The sequence below is a fragment of the Erinaceus europaeus genome, chromosome 10 (assembly GCF_950295315.1).
Source record: "Erinaceus europaeus chromosome 10, mEriEur2.1, whole genome shotgun sequence".
NCBI classification, from domain to species: domain Eukaryota; kingdom Metazoa; phylum Chordata; class Mammalia; order Eulipotyphla; family Erinaceidae; genus Erinaceus; species Erinaceus europaeus.
In genome coordinates this window covers 108,712,639-108,739,062 of record NC_080171.1, presented here as the reverse complement: position 1 = coordinate 108,739,062, position 26,424 = coordinate 108,712,639, and the positions used below count along the sequence as shown (strand labels likewise).

General features: G+C 36.2%; 1 protein-coding gene across 1 annotated transcript in view; it reads right to left on the bottom strand.

Annotated features, from left to right (window-relative positions):
• Positions 1-26,424, bottom strand: part of ERCC6L2 (ERCC excision repair 6 like 2) — an 80,712-nt gene that overhangs the window by 40,540 nt on the left and 13,748 nt on the right. Inside the window, exons 3-12 of the mRNA XM_007539874.3 lie at positions 25,639-25,761; positions 17,315-17,508; positions 14,776-14,937; positions 14,177-14,384; positions 12,606-12,746; positions 12,022-12,135; positions 10,269-10,388; positions 9,114-9,185; positions 6,270-6,415; positions 1,651-1,746 (exon numbers count right to left, since the gene is read on the bottom strand). Coding sequence (XP_007539936.3) covers positions 1,651-1,746; positions 6,270-6,415; positions 9,114-9,185; positions 10,269-10,388; positions 12,022-12,135; positions 12,606-12,746; positions 14,177-14,384; positions 14,776-14,937; positions 17,315-17,508; positions 25,639-25,761 — 1,376 coding nt within the window. The remainder of the gene's footprint in view (positions 1-1,650; positions 1,747-6,269; positions 6,416-9,113; positions 9,186-10,268; positions 10,389-12,021; positions 12,136-12,605; positions 12,747-14,176; positions 14,385-14,775; positions 14,938-17,314; positions 17,509-25,638; positions 25,762-26,424) is intronic.

Genomic DNA, 26,424 nt, shown 5'->3' with positions numbered 1-26,424 from the left:
TGGTACACCTATCTCAAAACTTATCAACTATATACACTTTAAATACACAGTGATGTTTATTATACCCAAATAAAATGTTTGAAGAAAAAGAAAAAAGACAAGAAGAGAAAAAAGAAAAGCCGGGAGGAAAGCTTAAGGGAATACTGATTTACAGCTTTCATGCATCGAGACTTCCACGCAGCTAATCTGACTGAAACTCTCAGGCGATGAGTTACCCCCAGGGGCTTTACTATGAAGCACAGTGCAAATTAAAACTCAGACCTGACTCACATGAAACTCTGCGTCTTCTAACATGGACATGCTACTGAATACTCTGAAGGAGGTCACCGGTTGCTATGCAACAGCAGAGGTGGGGATCAAGGTCAACGCAATACCATCTGATGTTTCAAAATGCTACAATTCGGGGAGCCAGGTGGTGGCGCATACTGGTTAAGTGCATACTACCGTGCACAAGGACCCAGGTTCAAGCCTCTAGTCCCCACCACCCTGGGGAAAGCTTCACAAACAGTGAATAAGTGCTGCAACTGTCTCTGCTTCTTCCCTCCTTTCTCTCTCTCTCTCTCTCTCTCAATTTCTCTCTGTAAAAAAAAAAAAGTCTTCGCTCTCCACTGTTCAGTGAGGGTGACTGATTCTGTTAGAAAGCATACCCTTTAGCCTTAATAGATAATAACAGTTAGACATGTTCTTTTGAACCTAAGCTTTGTCACTTTCTTGTTGCATAAAACAAGAAATGTCAAGTGACGACTCTTTTCCCTTACAGAAATAAGGGTAAGAAACTGCTGGTAGAGTATCATCTATTGCTATAAATTTTTTAGGGTTTCTTTTTCACACTGGCCCCTTTATGATATTAATTTTATTAAAATGTTTTATGATTCTTAACTTTCAACTCATAGTTACAAAGAAGGAATTGGGATATTATATAGAAAAGTAGATTGAGGCTTCCATGTAGGTACAAAGGATAAATCACTGTCCCGTGTGTGTGTGTGTGTGTGTGTGTGTGTGTGTGTGTGTGCACGTGCGTGTATGTGTGTATCCTATGAGGATTTGGGATTACTTCAGGTTTGGTTCTGCTCTAGGAAACTTATCAGTCACATTCTCTACTTATTTATATTTATGAAATTACACAGCTTTCATCATAGAACATCTAGTATGACCAAACCCTCTATACACAGGATATTGGAGAGAAGTTTGTTTTTAGAGTTAACACATTAATTTCCCAGAAGGATACATGATAGTCTGCTTTTATAAACTATAGCTACTGAATTCATGTTTGAAACTTCTTCCTTTGCTCCTGATAACTTTGGATGGTGGCTTTTCTCTGCCAGTTTGTTGACCAGACATACTCTATCTTCCAAGAATTTCTTAAAAACTTTGATTACCTAGTAGTGACCTACCCTGTTTTTCTGATAAAAAAAATTTTTTTTTGAGATTAAAATTATTTGCAGGGGTTAAGAATGTGGTTCAATGGGTGACTTGCATGTCTTAACATGCAGGGCTCAAGTCCTACTACTGCAGATACCAGAAAGAATGGTGTTCTGGTATCTCTCAGGCTAGGTTAATATATAAATCTTCTATAAATTTTTATTTTTAAAATTATGTATTTAAGAATAAATTAATGGCTTAAAAATACCTCCAAGTACTATTATATACCTGTCAATGGCTTGAAGGTCACTGGCTGGATTCCAAGTAGGATCAAATAATACAACAACATTGGCACCAACAAAATTGAGTCCCAGTCCTCCAGCCCTGGAGGAAACAGACAAGACCAGTGTAAGAAGATCCCTAGAGACATGACATTACAATTGAAGAAAGGGTTAAAGTACCTTTTAAAAAGTCTCTAATTAAAGAAAAAAAGAAGTCTCTAACTTTAAAATCACTTCTAGAAATGCAATCTGCCACTCTTCATAAGGGCAATCACACTTGCTTATTTTGCATACTGTTCTATACTTGGAACCTATGCAAATTTTTATCACATACTAAAAGTGCTCAATACAGTCTTAGGGCATGAACAAAAGTTAATTTTTTTTTGGTAATTCTAAACTCTTATTGTTGAGGATGAAATATTCTGTTTGATGATAATGTAAATTAGAATCTTAAAATTTTCAGCCTTTCACATTAGTCTTACTTAAAAACTAGCAAAAGTTTACCTCTTGAGCAACAAGAATATTGTCCTTTCCAAGTTGAGTACTGAGAGATATAGAATGAGCATGTAGGTATGTAAAGAAACAATGAATAGCTCTAAAATATGTAAGTAAGCACAGCAAAAAGAGAGAGAGAGAGAGAGAAGGAAATTAAAGGAAGAAAAACTATTGTCAAAGATAAAAGAAGAAAATTTTCTGGGGCTTGGAGGTGGTGTACATGGTAGGGTGCACATTTTACCATGCACAGAGACCCAGGATCAAGCCCCCAGTCCTCATGTGTTGTGACCCCAACAGCAGTTTGGGGCTATTAGCATATGAATGACATCAGCCTGAGGTGGGACACTCAGAGAAGGGAAGGTATAAAGTTTGGAACTTTAAGCAGGTCGCACTCTTTTGGCTGCTGCTTCTTCTCCTGGTCAGAAGCATCTCAACAAAAGTGCGCCAGGTACTCGCCATGGCTACTTCTCCTGGGACCTGAACACGTGTGACCCTGCTAGCTGGTAAACCTTCAGACCCCTCTACAGCCATGAGCAACCTTTACCAGAGCTGATAATTGTTTATCTTATGGGACTAAACTTTTTATAACTATACCCAGACTTTAAGGACCTAGTGTACTCTTAACCCTTGATAAGTGCTTATTTTGCCTTTTACTTGTTTTACCTTAATAAACCTTGTATTGTTTAAACCAGTTCCCAGCTCCCCACTGTGAATCCTTTTGTGTGCAGCAGCAGCCCCCACAAACCCCTTTTAAAATAAATAACAACACTCACGAGCAGAGAGGAAGCTTCACAAGCAGTGAAGTAGAGCTACAGGTGTTTCCCTTTCTCTCTCTCTCTCTTCATTTCTCTGTCTCTATCAAAAAACAAAGTTAAAACTTATACAAATTAATGAAAGAAAAATTTCCACTGTTGAAAAAGAATTCAAGCCTATAGATTGAACTCATAATAAGAAATAAGCAAAGATCTGCAGCAAGATTCAAATATCCTGTGAAATTTCATGACTCCACAAAGAGAAACTCTTGTGAGCTTCTATAGAGAAGTGAGAATCAACTTGACACTAGGATCCATCAACAACATTAAATACCAGAAAATAACAATGTATTGCCTTCAAAGATATAAAAGGAAAAAAATTTAATCCAGAATCCAAAAGCAGTAATTAAGTGAAAGAATTGATAAAAGTTATTTTCTAGTATTCAAAAACACAAAACAAGCCAAGAGATCATGAATATTCAGAGAAGCTATCTCAGCACAACATGGTCCAGCAAGAACCAATGTTTATAACTTCATAACAATAAAACTACATTTCCCCAGTCTCCAGATAATAGAGTCAAACTTGAGAACAGAACCCTACACACTAATATCTCTGACAAGTTAAAATAGTCAACAGATAATAAGGACAGGTGATAAAAGTAAAAGATAAGATGGGTGTGTGCTAATGCTAATGTTATAAAACAATTAGAGATATTATAGGAAGTTGGGCAGAAGTCAAACATTGAAGTGTATCATTTTTTGTAACAAAAGTAATTTTTAGAGATAATAGGGCAAATACTGTATATAAATTAAATCTCCTTATTTCCAAGACTCTAAACTGTATAAAGTTGCTAAACTAAAAGATAATACAGATTTAGGATTATGGCCATGTGATGGCCTAATGCTATGTGAAATACAGAAATTAAATAAGGAGCTGTGGAGAGAGCACATGGTTCTGTAAATGACTCTCATGTCTGAGGCCCTGAGGTCCAAGATTCAATCCCTGTCACCACCAGAAGCCAGACCTGAGCACTGCTCTGGTTTAAAAAATACGGTGAAGAAAGAGAAATTTAATAAAAACTACCGAACATGAGAAAAACCAAATCAAACACTAAGCTTCTGTGGTATTTGTAAAAGTCAGTTAAAGAGTGTAAGATTCTGGGAGGTGGGGCAGGGTGGGGTAAGGAGTGTGTGTGTAGATATGCAAAAGAGACTCTCATGACTGAAGCTTCAAAATACCAGGTTCAATCCCCCATACCACCATTCACCAGAGCTGAGAAGTGCTCTGGTTAAAAAAAATAAAGTAATTAATAATAATAATATGATTCTTTATGTAAATATATGTCACAAATTGTTCCTTGAATATAGTCACAGATTAGCAGAAGACAGAAGAAAAAAATGCCAGTGGAAAATTCTGACAACCAATCAATCAAGCTATATGTTCCAGGTCCATTAAAAACACGAAAGAGCAAAAATAATTATAAAAAGATAAACAAAGAAAAAAAACCAAAATTACAAAAAGTCTAGGTAAGTATTTAGAGAAAAACTGCTCACAACTCAAGACAAAAAAAATTAAATCCAGTGGGAAAATACAGTAAATTGCCTACAGAAAGAAAGCAATAATTATACAGTCAAGTTCACAGGAAAGACAATATAAAATTCTGCAAAGTAGCCTATTTATGAGGTGCTGAAGAAAACAAAAGCAACCTAGTTTTACATGCAGAGAAAACAATCATTCAAGAATAAAGACGGCAGTTGGTGCTGGACTACAAAATTTGCAAAAGGAAATGCTGGAGAGGTTGTAGGGACAAAAGAACCCTCCTCCTGCACTGCTGGTGGGCATGTCAATTGGTCCAACCCCTGTGGAGAGCAGTCTGGAGAACTCTCAGAAAGCTAGAAGCAGACCTACCCTATGACCCTGCAATTCCTCTCCTGGGGATATAGACTAAGGAACCCAACACACCCATCCAAAAAAGATCTGTGTATACCTATGTTCATAGCGGCACAATTTGTAAGAGCCAAAACCTGGAAGCAACCCAGGTGTCCAACAACAGATGAGTGGCTGAGCAAGTTGTGGGACTCAGCTCTAAAAAATGGTGACTTCACCATATTCAGCCCATCTTGGACGGACCTCAAAGATAACATGTTAAGTGAAATAAGTCAGAAACAAAAAGATGAATAAGGGATGATCTCATTCATAGACAGAAGCTGAAAAATAAGATCAGAGGCGAAAACAGTAAGTAGAACTTGGACTGGCATATTGCACCAAAGTAAAAGACTCTGCGGTGGGGGAGGGTTCAGGTCCTAGATAGACTATGATGGCAGAGGAGGACCGAGTAGGGGGTTGTATCGTTAGGTGGAAATGTTATACATATACAGACTACTGTATTTTACTATCGACTGTAAACCATTAAATCCCCCAATAAAAAATGAAAAGAAGAAAAAGAATTTGCATAACCAAAGTCCTAAATATTTTGAATGCACTCATTGTTGTGAAAATCACTTAAAAATGTAGCACACAGCGGCTTAGAGGCGATAAAGCAGAGAGAGCGATACCCCAAGTTCCAACTCTAGCACAGTAATGACAGTGTGTCTCCCCCATTTCTTTTTTTACTTTTCCATATTATTTTTCTTTTTCTGTTAATATGTTTATTTAAAAAAAAATCCCTTAAAATTATTTTTGAAACTTTGTGGGAACAAAATTTTAAAACATTACATCAGATGTCAAAAATAGGACTTTATTATCTCAAAAACGAAAAAGGAATTCTTATGTAGGTGTTTATAGAAACAATGTTTTCTCTGTATTCCTGTAGATACTTTAAAAGGTTTTAATGAGATATTCATAAACATGTGTTAGAATTTATTTAACTTTTATAAAAGTTATAAATACGGAAGTGCTCTGGTTGAAACAAGGTAGAGAAAGAGTAAGGAAATGCCTGACCCACGGTGCTTACTGGGCTTTCCGGGGTTTCTAGAACAGCTTGAAAATCACTGATCTAAGTGATTCTAGTCATTTGATAAACAACCACTCAGTTTTTAAATTAAAACTAATTGTTCTAACCACAAAACATGAGTCAGACTCTACTAAAAAAATTTTGTAGTTGAAAATAGACATTTTTTTAATCGCTATCTTTATAAGCCTAGACAGATAGTGGGATTTCAGTGATGATAAAGGAATTAAGAGAAAAGTTTTAGTAAAGCTCAAGATGTTGTCATTTTAATCAAAATTAATGGCATTTTATAACATCTCTCTAAAGCCAAATAAAACAAAACACAATAAGCATTACCAATGAAAATTAGTCCAGCAATAGAATAAAATAAATTACCCTGAATTCTACAGGCAAGGAGATAAAAATCAAGGCATCATTTATTTTCTTACATTGTGGAGACAAGGCAGATGTTAACATCTTGTGTACTATTGAACTCTTTTACAATTTTGATTCTTTCCTCTGATTTTGTACTTCCATCAAGTCGTCGGTAATCAAGCCCAGACGCCATACAGTATTGCTGCAACACATCAAGCAACTGAAAAAAGGCACAGAGATGGCAAAGATGGTTAATAAGCTTCATGCCATTCAAGAGATGAGGTGGCTACATGGATTACTGTTGTTTAAAATTTCTCATAATTACAAGAACAAAATACATATATATTCCACTGGGGCTTGGTGCCTGTACTGCGAATCCACTGCTCCTAGAGGCCATTTTTTTCCCTTTTGTTGCCTTTGTTGTTGTTGTTATTGCCGTCATTATTGTGGGATAGGACAGAGAGAAATGGAGAGGGGGAAGACAAAGAAGGGGGGAGAAAGATAGACACCTGCAGACCTGCTTCACCGCTTGGGAAGCGACCCCCCGTAAGTGGGGGCCAGGGGCTCGAAATGGGATCCTTACGCGGGTCCTTGTGCTTTGCTCCATGTGCGCTTAAACCACTGTGCTACCGCCTGGCCCCTAGAACAAATATATTTTTAAGAAATGTTTCCTATTTATTTAATATTTGATAGGACAGAGGGAAGTTGAGAGGAAAAGGGGATAGAGAGGGAGGTAGAAAGACAGAGAAACACCTACAGCACTGCCTCACTTCTCATGAAGGTGAGGAAAGGGGGCTTGAACCCAGTCCATGTGCAGGGTAACATGTGCACTTAACCAAATGCTCCATCGCCTGGAACAAATACTTTTCTGGCTTCTGACTCAATAATTTCTTCTTATTGTCCTGAAATTATAACTAGCAACCTCTGTTTTAAGATGTATAGGGAAGTACAGGTCCAAAAAGGATGACAGAGGACACTAGTTGTAGTGCTTAGTGGAAGACTGAGAAATGTTATGCATGTACAAACTATTGTATTTACTTTCGAATGTAAAACAGTAATCCCTCAATAAAGAAAATTTTAAAAATACGTAAAAATTATAGGGAAAAAGATAACAATAAAGTAAATTAAATATTTGGTGTACTGTTGTAAAGGACTCTGTAAAGGACTCTGGGGCAGGGGTAAGTGTTCAGATCCTGGACCATGACGGCAGAGGAGGACCTAGGTGGGAGGTTACAGAGTTATGTGGAAAACTGAGAAATGTAACATATGTACCAACTACTGTATTTTACTGTCAATGGCAAACCATTAATCCCAGAAAGAAGGAAGGAAGGAAGGAAGGAAGGAAGGAAGGAAGGAAGGAAGGAAGGAAGGAAATGGTACTACATTGAACTGAAAAGTTTCTGCACAGAAAAGAATACCATCACCCAAACAGAAAGAACCTACAGTGTGGGAGAAAGCTCTTGATACAACATACTTCAGATAAAAGACTAATAATCAAAATATGTAAAGAGCTTAGTAAACTGAGCATAAAAAAAAAATTAGACAATGGGGTAAGGGGTATGGACAGAAACTTCACTGAGGAAGAGCTCCAGAGGGCTAACAGATACATGAGAAACTGCTCCAAGTCACTGATTATCAGAGAAATGCCAATAAAGCAAAAATGAGATTCCCCTAACAGCAAATGTTGGTGAGGGGAAAAAAAGACACTTCTGCACTGCTGGTGGGGATGTAAATCGTTCAACCCTTGTGGAAAACAGTCTGGAGAAATCTCAGAATGCTAGAAATGAGCCCACACTTTGATGGGCAATCCTTCTCCTGGGGATTTACCCAAAGGAAACAAAAGCACCTGGGAGAAGACATCTCTGTATAGCTATGTTCATAGCAGCACAATTTGTAATAGCCAAAACCTGGAAGAAACCCAGATGTCCAATGACAGATGTGTGACTTAAAAAATTGTGATACATACTGACAATGGAATATGACTTGGCTATTAAAAATGATGAAGTCATCTGCTTTGTGTCATCCTCGATGGGATTTGAAGACATTATGTTAAGTGAGATAAGCTAGAAAAGGAGAGCTACCAAATAGTCTCACTTATAAGAGGGACTTAATCAGTAGGGACAGGGGTGGAGAACACAAAGTGAAACATGCATTGAGAATAGTACGTTGCATCAAAGCAAAGGACTCAGGGGAAGGGGGGGTGGTAGAGAACTTTGGGGTCCTGATGTATAATGAAATTGTACTCGTGTCAATGTCTATTTTGCAAATCACTAACAGCCCTCTCAAATAAAAGGGATAAGAAAAAAAAACTCAATCTTTTAGGGAAAAAAAATCACTTTTTCATTTTTAAATAAAACTACTGTCCAAAGCATTTATGTCAATATTTTATCTGTGCTATTTTTTTTTACATTCTGAAGTCTCTTAAATGCTTTAAAGCTACTTTGTTATCAAAAATCAGTAGAAAATTAAAATTCTGCCTGAGTTTCTTATGTGACAGTAATCTTGATATAACTGAATCTTTTTTTTTTTTTAGATAGAGACAGAAAGAGAGAGAGAAGAGGGAGGGAGAGAGGGAGGGAGGGGAGGAGGGAGGGAGGGAGAGAGAGAGAAAGAGAGAGAGAGAGAGAGACTGACAGACCAACCGACCAGCTGGCTGAACTACTACAATATTGAAGCTTCCTTCAATGTAGTGGGAGCAGGCTCAAACTTGGGTTGTGCATATGGCAAAGTTCACTATTCAAGTGAGCTATATTCTGCCCTGGAGATTTAAATCTCTATTTTCAACTCGATCACCTCACTATCATTTCCTACATTCTAGAGAGGGAAAAAATGTGGCCAGTTACTAGTGTGTCTCTTAGGCTTTGTGCCTCAAGAGTTAGGACTGGGCAATCAAGAACACTCTTAACAGTGAGACTCACCTTGGTGGAAAAGGAGAAAAGAAGAACTTTGTCTTTGTTTTTCCTGCAATGATTTAAAAGTTGCTGCAGTACCTGGAAACGGACCACAGAATCTCAATAAACCAGTTCTAACAAAGAAGCACGTTTTATCTATATAATCATTACTTAAAAATGATTTTCATACAACATAATCTTAGTCATCTTTCCTGATTTCCTTCAATTTTGCTAAGTTAGGGAAATACTGTATTAGAAATTATATGAAATGCAATCATCATCAAATTGTTAAAAAGGAGGGAAAGTTCCCAAAGACTTCTATTTTATCTCATCTGGTTTTAATAAAAAGGAAGCTTTTAGATTAGGAGATGATTTAAATGAATGAATTAAATTTCCAAAACAAACTTTATACCTTCAACATGTTCAGATACAAAATTACAGAGCATTTCTTTTATGACATGTTTACTTTTTTTTCCTAGATAGATACAATGAAATGTGTTTAATAATATCTAGTTTCTAAAAATTTTAATACTTGTTTCCTTAGAAATGGTTCATGTAAATGTCTTCATGAGCCAACATTACTTCTAAATAAGATTATTTAGACATCTACCTCCTCTCACTTTTTCTTCTCTACATCTCTCTCTAGAGAGAGACTTATTTGTATTGTCTTCCAAATGTAAATCTGACTCAAAGTGTCAATTGTCTGTCTACATATGGTGCGTTTCGGGAGGATGCCTATAAGCCAAAGATTTCCTATAATAGACTCTCTCATCAAAGAAGTGACCTGCTGCACATCTGATAAGAGTTATGCCCACCTTAAACACTCCAAGGAGTTCTTGAATTCTAGAAATATTGCCTATACTCATCATTCTAATTGGCATTAGTACTTCTAGTAGTTTATCTCCTTAAACATTTGAGAAAGAAAACACTGTATATGTGGCATAGCATATATTTTTATGAGGGCATGAGCCCGATATATCAATAAAGAAATTTTAAAGTGAATTGGATGTATGTATTAATAATCGATAATAGCAGGTTCACGGTGGCCTAGTAAGTACTGATGCAGCTACATCATTCATCCTCGACCTTTTGAACTCATGATATTTGTTCTTATTAACTGACATCCTCCTTATAGCTTTTGATAAGTAATTTGTACGACATCTCAATCTGAAGAGTACTTACCTTCATTTTCCCACTGTATTTTGGGTCAGAAAGTGTTTCAAATGCTGCATCTTTGCTTTTCTGCACAAAATCTGGGAATCTAGAAAAGACCTTATCACATATCCTTTTGATAAGTGTTTCCTTGAGAGGGAAAATTAGAAGAGATTTCAATTTGACATGTGTAAAGCTACACACACACACACACACACACACAAGTTGAAATTACTTATGACAAACATCTATGTAGAAGATAAATATTACTTGGAGATTTTTGAGTTCTCTAAGTCAGACTTACAATTTAGAGAAACCTTAAAGTGATGGTATTTTTCATATTTGGTTTTAGTGAGTTTTGAGATGGTAATATGGTTATCAGCTTTTTAAAAACTTCTAAAACAAGGAGCCAAATATTCATTAAAAAGCAAATACTACTATCAAAGAACAGTATTATTATTAGATTTTATTTATTTCTTGCTCCCAGGGTTATTACTGGGCTTAGTGCCTGCATAACAAATTCACAGCTCAGAGTAACTGAGAGGGAAGGAAGGGAATAGAGAAGAAGAGGTAGGGAGACAACTGCAACCATGCATCACTATTCGTGAAGCTTTGCTTCTGTAGGTGGGGGCCAGGGGTTTGAACCCAGGTCTTGAGCACAGTACAGGTACATCACATTCAGCCCCTTAAGTTTACTTTTAAAAAGCATCAAGCTAATTAATACAACAGGCACAGAGAGATCGCTAAGTAGTAGGAGACATTTCTTGTCATGTTTTCATCACAGGTTCATGCCACCACACAAATTGGGAATGCTACGGCACTAGGGAAAGCTATGGATTTGTGAAGTCTCTTTCCCCTGCTCTTCTCTGTCGTTCTCTCTGAATGAAAAGGTGACCCAGGAACAGTGAAATTACACTGCAGGAGGCCCTAACTCCACATACAAAAAGGACTATACACTGAAAGAAAAGATAAACTCATTAAATAAGATGAGCTTTAAGGAATGTATTTTCATTTACAGTGTATTCTAAGACAAGATGCATTTTAAAATAACAAAAGTAAATTCTTTCATTTATGCCTGAACTTTTAATTTTTCACTTTTTTTTTAAATTGCTACTAGAGTTATCACTGGAGTTTTATGCCTGCAATATGAATCCACTGTTCCTAGCAGCCTTTTTTTTTTTTTTTTTTGGTAGGACAGATGGAAACTGAGAGAGGCAGGGGAGATAGAGAGGAAGAGACAAAAAGTGACACCTGCAGACATGTTTCACCTCTCATGAAGCTTCTCCCCTGCAGGTGGGAATTGAAGGCTTGAACCCTGGTCTTCACACATGGAAATGTGTTCACTTAGCCAGGTGTGCCACTGCCTAGCCCCAATGCCTAAACTTTAAAATTGTTCATTTTTGTCAACTTGGAGATAATCATACTATCAATATACAGATTACCATATATGATTTAAACCCAGTAGATTAGATAATATAATTAGGTAACTTATTAGTGGAATAGAACAGTCTCATCAAATATCCAGTTTAGCAAGAACACCAAAAGATGCTAAGAAAAATAAATATGTGAACATTACTAGAAACATAAAGATATATCTGATCAAATGCACACGTGTGTGTGTGTGTGTGTTTGTGTATTTTTTGACAACTTGAAAAATAAGCAACAGTGATGTTCTACACTTCATACAAAAATAATTAACAATTTTTGGCAAAGAAAATTTATACCAAATCTGAACTATTTATACCAAATAATGCCACAAAGAAATTAAAAAGCCAACTCAAACCTGCTGTTTAGAAGTGCCAGCAGTCTGCAGTAATGCAACGTGATTAGCCACTTTCTGAAGGACAGCAAGGTAACTGAAATATAAGGTTTTTACTGTTTCACCATGAGAATTAGTCTGCAATCAAAAAAAATACAGAACATAAATATAAGCAAAGAACTAGCAGTCTAACATAGGCATAGAGCTACTTCCCCATCACAAAATATATCACGTAGCATACTAGTTATTATATGAGTACTTATGGTAAAATAAATTCCTGGTAAATGATGGTTAACTATGCAAAATACTCACTTGTGAATCACTAATGTGGAATTATACTTTTGGTGAATCATAATATAGTCATGCTTTAAATAAAAGAGGGAAGAAAGAATTTCTTCAGAAAGTATTTTTCCTCATTATACAAGTGATAGAAATACTGCTACAAGATATTCATGGTTAAAAAAAAAAATTCTGGGAGCTGGGTGGTAGCGCAGAGGGTTAAGTGCATGTGGCGCTATGTGCAAGGACCCACGTAAGGATCCTGGTTCAAGCAAAAAAAAAAAAAAAAAAAGCAGCAAGATAATTAACATATAGTGCTAAATACTTGCCTTATAACAACAATTTCGCCTTTTCCGGCCACTGCTACAAGTACAAGGCTCAGAAGACTGCAGTATTAAGGTTACATCTTCTGTTTCTAATACTGTCTGATAAATAGCTTTCTGAAAATCTGTTAGAGAGCAATACACCATCTGTCAAGATAAAGCAAAATTATCAGTATCTTTTTATAGCAATAATAATAATAATAATAATGAGGCACATAGAATTTAGACTGAACCACTAGAAACTACTGATAAACTTGTTTTCTGTCATTATGACAATTTCTGCTAGTATTTCTACATCCCTTAACACCACCTATGTCAATTATAACTTTAATTTCAAATTAATCTGTTTTGTAATTTAAAAGAATCCAAATGTTTTAAGACAAGTGAAATCATTTCTTTATATACTAACAATATACAATCATATATATAATCCTTACATATTTACAATGTACAAAAATGGCTATTTTGTGGTCTTTTCAGGGTTCCATATTATCACCCCATCACACAAATAAATGATCAATGTTCACGTCAAAGAAATAAACTAGATATGAAAAAAATAGAGAGAGAGTTTTTAGGAGAATGGTATAGACAACACTTTCTGAATGCATTGAATTCTAGTCACTAGGTCACCGGCTCACCACTGTCACTGGTCATCTCCATCAGGAACAACATAATGGACCCCTATAGGACCTTGCCCTCAATGTGGATCAACAAGGGTGGGGAGTGTTCCATTCTCCGAAGGGACGTTGGATAGCATACTCTGCCTATATCATCCGAGGGAGATGGGTGCTGAAAATGGTGCAGCCTGAAATGTTCCTAGCCATGACCAGGGAATGTGAGCTCAGACCTACAGGGAGGCAGAGGTTACATAGTCTCCTGTGCTGACTATGGGCCCCAGATCAAACTGTTGGGGTTTACAGTTAACAATATTAAAATAATTTTCCCATATTTGGGAGCTACTCTCTTCCCTGATCCAGTTTTCTAGCCCTTTTTCCAACTATGACACCATCATCCCAGACAACAACTTAGGTCACCTGCATATTAGATGTCAGGCAAAAACTAGTAGGATCATGGGCCCCTTGGAATATACCTAAAATAGACCTCCTAGCTTTATCCAAAATGGAGCCTCAAATCTTCATCTGCAATATTCCAGCCTTTAGGTTCATGATTAATCAACAATATGTTCTGCTTTATATCTTAACTCTTTTTCAGCTGCTAGGTTCCAGATGCTATCATGATGCCAACCTGATTCTGGGTCCATACTCCCAGAGGGATAAAGAATGGGAAAGCTATCAAGGGAGGGAATTGAATACAGAGTTCTGGTAATGAGAAATGTGTGGAGTTGTGCCCTCTTATCCTATGGTCTTGTCAATATTTCCATTTTATAAACAAAAATTTTAAAAAAAGAAAAAGAAACTATACATAACAATCCTTTTGCCTTTCAACTAAAAAAAAAAAAAGGCAAAAACCTTTATTCAAAAAAATGCACAAGCAATACATCTTTTCTTAAGCCCCCCTTCCCCCAGGAAAAACAAACAAACACAAGAATCAACAAAATTCACAAATGCAATTCTCACCCGGTCTTCCTTCTTAGGCAACTGATCCTTGATAAGAGTCTTGGTACGTCTGAGAAACCATCCAGACATCTTTTTTGCAAGCCTTTGCATGGCCTTCCGGCCAGTAGCTAATTCTCTTTTTGTAGCTGTGTGTCTCTGGCCATGTTCTACTGGGTCAGAAAATTGCTTCTTAAAGTGGGTCTTGGTACCTAAAATTCCTGGCACAGCCCTTTATAAAGGTAATAAGAAAACGTTGGGAATTTACAAAATATCTCAAAATAAAAATATTGATTCTTTTTGCTTCTAAAGGCATGCAAAGTCACTCAACAACAACAACAAAAGCCAGGAAAATAGAATGTCCTCTCCTTCTGTGACAGTTTCAGTAAGTAGTGACAAGAGGACATGGAATTTTCACATTAGCCAAGATATCTACTTCAGATACCAGGAGTAATACACAAAGCTAGGTTTTCATTGAATTTTCTATGTTGTGTACTATTTGAGATCAAGTACTGCTATAACAGATAAATGCTTTATTTTTTAGAACCTAATTAGTAAGCAAGATACTACTAAATAAAAGGAGTACTGCATATTTAAAAAAATAAAAAAGTATTTTCTCTCACCAGTCCATAACGCACCACAGCTCTTTCATGTTGTTCTGAAGAATGGTTCCAGTGAGGCCAATACGAACATTACATTTTAAAGCTTTCATAACTTCTGTGACTCTAGCCTTTGGATTCTTGATTCTGTGAGCTTCATCTACAATAACTGCTGACCACTCCAAACTGGAAAGTGATAGATTTTTTTTTTTAAGGTAAAGGTAGCAACGGGGAAACCCTTCCTTTCTTAATTTTCTGAGAGTATCTTTCTCTTCCAAAGTTCTGGTAACTTCACCCCCTATTTACACTTAACAAAGAGTAAATTCTAAAGGTCTCTAGATGATTCACAGTTTGCTAACTTGTCACATAAATTCTACATAGGAACAGAAAGGATGCAGAGGGTCTGTTTAATGATGATGAAATGAAAAAACTCATCTAAATCTATCACTAGAATGATAATAATTTTATAATAAACCAGAGAAGCAAATATAAAGAAGGATGCAAAACTACAATGCTAACATTGAATAAAATCACATCAATATAAACTCATGATTTTACAAAGTTTTGTTACATAGCCTAACTGCTAAAAATGTTTAAAATCCATTGTCACTCCAGTAGTAATGAGCATCTATCTATTCCATCCACTAAAAGAAACCAGAGCCTCATGGAGAAATAGTAGATCTTAGACATGTAGCAAGGAAATGCTAAAATGTCAGAAACATATAAGCATCCAAAGACAAACCAAGCCGTGTCCAGCCTGGAAGAGCCAGGCTAATTGGCAGTTTTAATTAAAACAAAACTATGGGGGAGTCGGGTTAAGCGCAGGTTGCGCAAAGCTCAGGACCGGCATAGGGATCCCAGTTCGAGCTAATCGCTTCACAGGCGGTGAAGCAGGTCTGCAGGTGTCTGTCTTTCTCTAGCCCTCTCTGTCTTCCCCTCCTCTCTCCATATCTCTCTGTCCTATCCAACAACAATGATATCAGTAACAACAACAATAATAACTACAACAAAGGCAACAAAAGGAAATGAATAAACATTTAAAAAAAAACTATGACTACTTGAAATTGTAGTTCATACCTAAGTAATGAACTTTTTTTTTTTAAATAGGAGAATACCAGTTTATAAGTAGAACATGAAAAACTTAGGAAAACATTATTTTGTAAACTCTAGGAGATAAATAATTTGAGCAAGTATATTTTTGTGTATGTTAACATTACTAAGTTAGTGGATTGACAGACCTGAATATTGAAATGGTGACAAAGAATAATACCACAAAATTATAAAGGAAAAAAAAATATCTGATGTTAACCTTATAGCCTGTGGCATAATTTTGCCACTGTTAACAGTAGTACAAACTGAAACTAATTTCTTCAAAATAACACAACAGTTCTAGAGGTTAGAAGTTCAAGATGATGGGGCCAGGCAGTGGCGCACCTGGTTAAGTGCATACGTTACAGTGTACAAGGACCCAGGTTCAAGCCCCTGGTCCCCACCTGCCAGGGGTGGGGGATGGGGGTGTTTACAAGTGGTGAAGCAGGGCTGCAGGTGTCTATCTCTCCCTCTCTTCTGAACTTCTCTCTGACTTTATGTAATAAAAATATAATATTAAAGAAAAAGTTCAAGATCATTTGTTATGGTTAAGTTTGGTTTCTTCTGTGGCTTTCTCCTTAGCATTCAGATGTCTGCATTTTTGCTGTGTCTTCTTCATGTGTTATTTTCTCATTTAGTTCCTGGTGTCACTTTCTCTTTTTACAGGGTCATCAGTCAGTATGGACTAGGGTCCCACAATGATGACTTCAGATCCACCTTACTACTTCTTTAAGCGTCTTATCCTTAGATAATGCTTACATTCTGACAACATGGGAATCGGGATTTAAGCAGTAAGTTCAAAGTGGAACAAAGTCACGGATAATAAGCCTTCTAGTTATTATTTCTCCATTTAATTTGGCTCTTCTGTGTACACACAGCAGCTATGTAACTTATAAAATGTATACTCTGGTGGGGAGAGAGCATAATGGTTGTGCAAAAGGACTTTCCTGCACGAAGCACCAAAGGTCTCAAGTTCAATCTCTAGCACCACCATAAGCCAAAACTGAGCAATGCTCCAGAAAGTAATTCCATATCTAATCATTTTTATCAGATTGGTAAAAGAGAACAACCTTTCGGGCCTACTCCACAGCTGTTAAAAAACAAATCCTTTCACTACTTCTAATGACCTCTTGGCTTACCATTGTTTTCTCTATATAGTGTTTACTATTTTACAACAGGTTTCTGTAATTAAAATCATTCAAGAAAATCATACTCTTAGATGTATCATTTTGCTTAAGAGATTTTACATCAAACTTAGAACAATTCTTAGAATTATCTCATAGCCATTACTTATAAAGGAAATAAAAATGGAAAGTTGGATGTAGCTTTTTTCTTCTTAGAAAACAAATCATATAAAAAATAAATAATATACCATTTTAATAATTATGCAGTAAAATAAATACTAGCAAACATATGGAGTTTTAGAAATCACAATATAAATAAGTAATAATATTATCACAATCATCTCCTCTACCTGTTAAGCTCATCCAGGCATAAGCGTAGTGTTTCATAAGTTGTTAGAGCAATTTCACATTTCTTTTGTTTTACACGAAGCAGTTCACTGTCTTTCTTGCTACCATGTAAAATGGTGACTCTGAAATACCCCCAGGTGTCCAGTTCATCTCTCCAGTTATAGAGGACAGAAAGAGGAGCGACTATTAAAAACATCTAAAAGAAGGGGGAAACGTGATCAATTTTTTAAAAAGATTTAAAAAGAGAAGAAAACTCTAAAGTAAAATCTGAAATATCAAATTTTATTCTTTCATTTTTGACAGTACAATGAATAAAAATAAATATAACTTAGCAATTGTGTGTGTCTGGACAAAGAAGGTCATAAAAATACTTTGTCATTTACTAATCTTTCATTAGAACAAAACAGATACCTAGCTTTGTCTGAAGGAACAGCTATGCTTTTTTAAATTTTTACATTTATTTCTATTATTGGATAGAGAGAGAGAAATTGAGAGGGGAGAAGGAGATAGAGGGAAAGAGACAGAGGGACACCTGCAGCCCTACTTTACCGCCTGTGAAGCCTTCCCTGTGCAGGTGGGGACTGGGGGCTTGAGCCTAGGTCCTTGCACACTGTAATATGTGCGCTCAGCCAGGTGCAGGCCACCACCAGGCCCCCAGGCATAGCTACGTTCCAGTCCTCTCCACCTCCAAAAATTTGCTCGCTGAATTATTAAAATCAATAAAGGCCATGTTTCATGTTAAATAATTAAACAAAATAAATTGTATATATACAATGATACACATAATAACATATATATATATACATATATATGTGTGTGTGTTCAATAGTTACAAAGAATGGATATCAACTTCGTAGAACCAAATCTGATGTCATCTATATTTGTATAATAGGTGCAGTAAGGCTTTCTAATGTATTCATGAAAATAATGTGAATTACATGATATGGAGAGCTAGTAGATGCTCTATTCAGCTTCTACTTAACTTTCTATCACTCAGCAATATTGTTCAGAGAAATATCAAACTGTAAACAGAGAAAGCACAGTTTTATTATATTTTGTTTAATCCTTTTGAGATTAACAGTTGGTTATAGGATTGTGGGGTTATAGGATACAGGTTCCACACCACACCCACCCTGAAAATTCTGTGGCCCTACCCTCCCAGTGATAACCACAGTAGCTCTCACAAAGTCTTACAGACAGGTTTTTCTTTCTTTTTTTTTTTTTTATCATATATTTATTCCTGTTCTCTACATTTCCCATATGAGTAGGCTCTTAAAAGGGCAATTTTATTCTAGTCATTAAAATATGATCTAGTTCACAATATTTATAGACTTTTCCCATATTTTGGAGTCACTCTCTTCCCTGATCCAGCTTTCTAGCCCTTTTTCCAACTATGATACCATCTCCCCAGACAATAACCTGGGTTCACCTGCATGTTAGCCATCAGACTCAGGCAAAAACTAGCAAAGTCATGGACCCCTTGGAATATACCTAAAATAGACCTACTAGCTTTTTCTAAAATGGAGACCCCAAATATTCATCTATAACATTCTTGCCTTTAGGTTCATGATTAGTCAACAATTTGTATGGCTTTATATCTTAACTCTTTTTCAGACACCAGGTTCCAGATGATACCATGATGTTAACCTGACTTCCCTAGGCAGACAACCCCACCAATGTGTCCTGGAGCCCCACCTCCCCAGATCCCTGCCCAACTAGGGAAAGAGAGTATGGATTGACCTGCCAACATCCATATTCAGTGGAGAAGCAGTTACAAAAGCCAGACCTTTTACCTTCTGCATCCCATAATGACCCTGGGTCCATATCCTTAGAGGGATAAAGAATAGAAAAACTATCAAGGAAGGGGATGGGATATGGAGTTCTGGGGGTGGGGATTGTACCCCTCTTATCCTATGGTCTTGTCAATATTTCCATTTTATAAATAAAGATTATATAAATAAAAAATATGATCTAGACATGCCCATGATTTCAATACAGCATACTGTATAATTTCAATATCAAAAATTTATCCTACAATTATAAGCCCCCCCAAAAAAAAACAAAGTATAAGCATGTTCTCTGCATTATTTGAAACTAGTTATCTTGATGGATATCAGGAACCAAATAAATTATATATATGTTAAATTAAAAAAAAAAACATTAAACACTTTTGTTCGGGTAGGCAAGACTGCTCACCAGGGAAGCTGCTTGCTTTGTCATGTGCTGGACTTAGGTTTGAGTCTGGCCCCCACAGCAGTTGTTGTATGTCTTCCTTTTCCCCCTATCTTTTTATTTTTCTATCTGAAAAATCTAGCCTGAAGCAGAGAAGCTCTACCAATGGTTTACAAATGTGTGTGTGTGTGTGTCTGTGTGTGTGTGTGCGTGTGTGCATGCATGCGTGTGTGTGTGTGTGTGTGTGTGTGTGTGTGTGTGTGTGTGTGTGTGTATGTATATATATATATATATATATATATCTTGTTGTTTGGTCATCACTGAAAATTTTTTTCTTATACTAGCAAAACCATTCCCTCTGCATTAATACCGATTACTACTTTTACGTGAAATCTCTAAAGTTTTATCACATACAAGATAATAATATTTTAATGGGCTTAATATTATTCATTTTTCACAAGGACTGAATTACAATCTAAGTTTAACAACTTAAATCAAAAGAATGATTTCAAGAATATGTGAAAAGCATACTTTGTGTCTTTTCCTTTAGGAATTTATTCTTGGCACAAAACAACTATTTCACGCATTCTCAGATGATTTATTCACACTTGAAAGTTTTAAAATGTATATGAGGTGTATCATATCGCACACATACCTCAAATCTACTCCTTAATTTGTAACATGCAATTCATGTTAAGGCTTTTTTTCAAGGGGTTCCAACATTAATTTTTCAAGATACCACTATAATTCTGGCATAAGTATAAGAAGCATAAAGGAATTTACTTCTTCATATTGAATATATTAAAGCATATTAAAAAATCCATGACGGCAGGTGAAGGAGGGAGTGGTGTGAAGACAGCTATCATGGGGAGATGAGGAATTGTTCCCATGTAAACAATTATCCCCCTCAATAAAATGATTTAGAAGATATAAAATGTACATAACAAAAAGTAAATAAAGTACATGAAATTTCAAATCGTCTAATACAAACTTATCTTTCAAGAGTTTCACCAAACGAAAGTATACTTTTCATTAGCAATTATTTGTTGGATACACTTTATACAACTTCAGCTTAAATAATGAACTAAACACTTATATTTACTAATACCAAAGAAACAAAAGAATATAAAAATAAAGTCATAGTGGTAAATGCTTGAAAGAGTGCTACAAGCAGATCAGAACTGTGTGAGTAGATTCTTGGTGAACTGAAGAATCTATCCTGAACGTACGAAAACTTCAAGAGAAGGCCTGTGTTGCTAGAAGAAACCTAAAAATGAAAATAACAAACAACAAAATAATAAAAAACCCAAGAAAGCAAAGACATTTGGAAGATCATGAAAAGGAATGACAAAAAAAAAAAAAAGAAAAAGAAAGAAAGAAAGGGAATGGCACTTTAAATGTCTACGGGTGGCACACCTGTTGAGTGCACATTACAATGAGTAAGGACCCAAGTTTGAGCCCCTGGTCCCCACTTACAAAGGGAAACCTTTGCAAGTGGTGAAGCAGTGCTATAGGTGTCTCTCTGTCTCCTTCTCTATCATCCCCTTCCCTCTTGATTTCTGGCTGTCTTTACCCAATAAATAAATAAAGATAATAAAAGAAATTAAATGTCTCTGGATTAATTTTCCAATAAAAAATAGAGTAGCTAAGTAGATAACAGGTACAGAAGATCCAATTGTATCATGCTTCTAAGAGACTCAACTTCCAATTTAAAGATGCATATAGACTGAAAATGAAATGATAAATATATTCTATGCAAATGAAACAAAGAAAGCAGGGATAAATACAACAAACAAAACAGATTTTAAACCACACGCTGTAACAAAAAGTCATTATATAATAAAGGATTCAATTCAACAAGAGAATTTAAACTCTACAAATGTTTATGCACTAAAGATAGAAGCACGAAATAATAAGAACAACAATTGCAGATAACAATACGTCATTAGTAAGGGAATCCAAAACCTCACTTTCAACAATGGCTAAGTCATTCAAGTAGAAATCCAGGATGGAAATATCATACCTAAACTACAGTTGAGACCCAGTCAAACTAATGAACATAGATAGAACAGTCTACCCTACAGCAGCAGAATACATACTATTCTCATTTTTTTAATGCACATGAATTCTTTTTCAGCACAGGTAGTAAACTAGGTCTGAAATAATGTCAGGCTGAAATCATATCAAACATCTTTTCTACTTACAATGATATGAAATGAGAAATTAATTATGAGAAATAGAGAAAAATTTACAACTACAAGGAGATTAAATAAGATTTTGCTGAACAACCAATAAGTTAAAGAACATGTGAAAAGAGAATTTTAAAATATCTTGAGATGAATGACAATGGAGATACAGCATACCAAAACTTACAGAATGCAGTAAGAAAAAAACTCAGAGGGGATTGGGTGGTGGTGTACTTGATTGAGCACACACATTACCATGCACCGAGGACCTGGGTTCAAGCCCCCAGACCTCACCTTCAGGACGTGAAGTGTCTCTCTCTCTCATCCTATCTTCTTCTCCCCTCTCAATTTCTCTCTCTCCTATCAAATATAAGAAAAATAAAAGAAAAAAAAATCTCAAGCAATCCTAACAGCTTATGATGGGGGGGGGGATGCTAAGTTAAAAGTTACTGAAACAGGAAATAATAAAGATCAGATTGGAAATAAATAAAATTAAGACTAGAAGAACAATAGGAGAGGTTAGTGGAATGAAGAGCTAGTTTTCTTGAAAAGATAAGCAAGTTAACAAACTTTTAAGTAGAATTAAGAGGAGAAAATTTAAGTAATAGTAAACATGAAAGAGGAGATATTATAACTGATAGAGAAATATAAAGGGCCATAAAAATCCACTATGCATAATTATATATCAACACATTAGGCAACTCCAGTTCAAGCCCCTGATCTCTACTTAGGGAGGGAAGCTTCACTAGAGGTAAAACTGTGTTGCAAGTGTCACTCCCTCTTTCTTTTTCTCCCCATTCACTCTCAATTTCTCTCTGTCTCTATCCAAAATAAAGAAAATCATTTTTAAATTTTAGGAAAAAACAAGATATTAATGAAGAGAACTGAGCATAGTAAAATATGATGAAGCAGGATTTATTCCTGGGATATAAAGGCAGTTCAACATACACAAGTCAATTTATGTGATAAGAATACATTAAGAAAATAAAGAACAGAAAGCTAAAAAGAGAAGGACTCAATGCCAAATGATCTCACTTGTAAATGGGACTAGTAAACTAGAGAAGAGAGGCAGAACACAAAGTGAAATGTGGACTAGGCTTGGTGTATTACACCAAAGCACCAAAGCAAAGGACTCTGGGGAGGAAGGGGTAGGGGGAAGGCTGGAAACAATTTTGCGGTCCTGGTACATAAAGAAATTGTCCCTATGTGTCAACGACTGAACCATAAAGCATTAACCCCCTCATTAAAAAATAAAAGCCAGGAAGTCGGGTATTAGCACAGCAGGTTAAGTGCAGGTGGTGCAAAGTGCAACAACTGGCAAAAGGATAATGGTTTGAGGCCCCGGCTCCCCACCTGCAGGGAAGTCGCTTCACAAGCAGTGAAGCAGGTCTGCAGGTGTCTATCTTTCTCTCCCCCTCTGTCTTCCCCTCCTCTCTCTACTTATCTCTGTCCTATCCAACAACATCAATAACAACAAAAATAATAACTACATCAATAAAACAACAAGGGCAACGAAAGGGAATATACAAATAAATATAAAAAATCTTTAAATCTTTTAAAAAAATAATAAAAGAAGGGGCCACGTGGTGGCATACCAGGTTAAGCACATATAGTATGAGGCATAAGGATCCCGGTTCGAGCCCCCGGCTTCCCACCCCCAAGGGGGAAGCTTCACAAGTGGTAAGCAAGTCTTCAGGTGTCTCTCTGTCTCTGTCTCTCTCTCTCTCTATCTCCCCTTCTCCTCTCAATTTATCTCTGTCCTATCCAATTAAAAAAAAAAAAAAAAGAAAAATGTCTCCCAGGAGCAGTGGATTCATAGTGCTGGCACTGAGTCCCAGTGATAACCCTGGAGGCAAAAAAGAAAAGAAAGGATAAAAATGACATACTCATCTCAGGAGATGCAATAAAAGTATTTTTCAACATTCAGTAGACCCGGGGGCCAGCAGATAACTCTCCTGGTAGAGTATAGGCAATATCATGCACAAGACCACCACATGGGAAAGCCTGTGCCGGCAAGCTTCATGAGCACTAAAGTGGTGCTGGGACAGCTCTCTCCCTCTGGACTTCTCACACTCTAGATAGAGGAAGGGGTCATGCAGTGATCAGCTTGGTGAGGAAAAACATCAGTAACCATTTATAATAAAAATTCCTAAGAAATCAGATGTAGAAGTAATATACCTCAACATAATAAAGGCCCTAGATGACAGCCTACAGTTAACATCATATTCAGTGGTTACAAGGCTACCAGAAACAAGACAAAAATTACTATTGATACTTTTTGCTTATCTTTTTTTTCTGCTGTAGGGTTGTTACCAGGGATCTGTGTCTGCACTATAAATCCACTGCTCCTGGCAGCCATTTTTTTTTCCATTTTATTGGATAGGACAGAGAGAAATTGAGAGAGGAGGGGGAGACAGAGAGGAAGAGAGAAAGACAGACACCTGCAGACCTGCTTCATCACTCTTGAGGTGGACTCGCTGCAGGAGGGGAACAGTGACTCAAACCTGGATCCCTGCACTGGTCCTTGCACTTAGTAGTATGTGTGCTTAACTGGGTGTACCACCGCCCTGCCCCCACTTTTCATACTTTCATTTCACATAGTACTCATAATTCAAGTCAGAGCAATTAGGCAAGGAAAACAATTAAAAATATCCCATTTGAAAGGAACCAATAAAGCTCTAATCTATTAGTAGATAACGTCCCAATACATGTTGAAAACTTTAATGACTGTCAACAGAGAAGCGCTAGAATTAAAAATAAGGGCAGCAAAGCTGTAGAACACAGAGGCAATATGCAAAAATCAGTTGTTTCTATTTTAAAAGTTAGATGCTTCTATGTACTACCAATAGCAAGGAGTTATCAGAGAGTTTAGAAGAACAATGAAAAGTTATGAGAGTAATTAAAGGGGAAAGGGACAGGCCAACCATCTGCTTCAAAGAAGTTGATTCAAATGCCAGTACTCCACTTCTACAATACAGAAAAATCAAGAGGGAGAGAGAGTAAAAAGGGAAGGGCACAGAGAAGGGGGAAATCAAGGTAGATATTAGCATACTTCGTCACAGTATCAAATGGGTTTCTTTACCGGAAATCAAGGTAGATATTAGCATACTTCGTCACATTATCAAATGGGTTTCTTTACCGGAAATCAAGGTAGATATTAGCATACTTCGTCACATTATCAAATGGGTTTCTTTACCGGAAATCAAGGTAGATATTAGCATACTTCGTCACAGTATCAAATGGGTTTCTTTACCGGAAATCAAGGTAGATATTAGCATACTTCGTCACATTATCAAATGGGTTTCTTTACCGGAAATCAAGGTAGATATTAGCATACTTCATCACATTATCAAATGGGTTTCTTTACCGGAAATCAAGGTAGATATTAGCATACTTCGTCACATTATCAAATGGGTTTCTTTACCGGAAATCAAGGTAGATATTAGCATACTTCATCACATTATCAAATGGGTTTCTTTACCTTACTCTTCTTGTTCTTACCAAATTATTTTAAGTATCTTTGAATATATGTAAAGGTATGAAGTATTACTTTTCCATCTTTCCCTTCAATACCATCTAGAGTTGTCACAAATGATACACAGAAATACCTAAACTCTGTACAAACATTTAGAATCGATGAGCAACTAAGTCCAAAGCTAAAAATGGAAATTAAGCCTTTGAAGATATAAAACACACTAAGAGTCATCATGCAAATTCAACCAAGTCTGACAGAAACTAAACAAAATGTTCAAATTGAAATTACATTTTGCCATTCTGAGTTAAATGATATATAACTTAAGAATGAAATTAGCAAGCCTTCAAAAATTAGATCTGTAACCTAATGCTTTAGAATGCCTTTAAATTTCATGCTTAAATTATGTACAAGAATGTGATAATGTGTCGGGTGTGAAAGTTTCCATATGCTTTTACAGTATCAGCTTTATGAACTCTATTTCTAGGTATCTTACCTTTTTTCCTGCAGAAGAAGTGAGTTCCTTTTTCATCGTTCTTTGTAAAAATTCTGGCATGTTATTTTCAATATCTTCACGAGTCCCTCTTTTATGTAAAACTGCAGCCAAAAATGAAATTACCTAAGAAGAGAAACATCTTTAATTACTGCATATAATATAGCATAATGTGATAAACAAAAATATTTTGCTTACATACAACTGAAGCATGTACAAGTTAATTTATTATAGGCAAAATATAACACAAAAAAATCTTACTGGTTTCCTTATTTGTATCAAAGGTATAGCATAAATGCTAGCCTTGAATACAGAAAAGAAGGGAAAAAAACTCATACTGAATCTTTACCATGATAACATCTATTAACCAATAAATTAGAGCAAGAAATATTTATTTATTGCCTCCATTTTTGTTACCCTTGTTATTGCTATTGTTGTTGTTGGATCGGACACAGAGAAACTGAGAGAAGGGGAAGACAGAAAAGGGGAGAGAAAGGTAGATACCTGCAGAACTGATTCACTGCCTGTGAAGCAACCCTGCAAGTGGGAGTCGGGGGCTCGAACCCAATTCGTGTGCGTGTCCCTGCGCTTAACACCAAGTGCGCTTAACTCACTGCACTACCACCCGGCCCCCAAGAAATATTTATTGAACTTAGCTTCAGGTTTGTCTTACCTTCTTTGTAAACCTTGGCAAACAGGCTTTTTGATTAACTAATACACTGTGAAAATAGCAAATATAATATTGACAGGGTTGTTATAAATATGGGGGGTCATATAATGTAGCTAAAT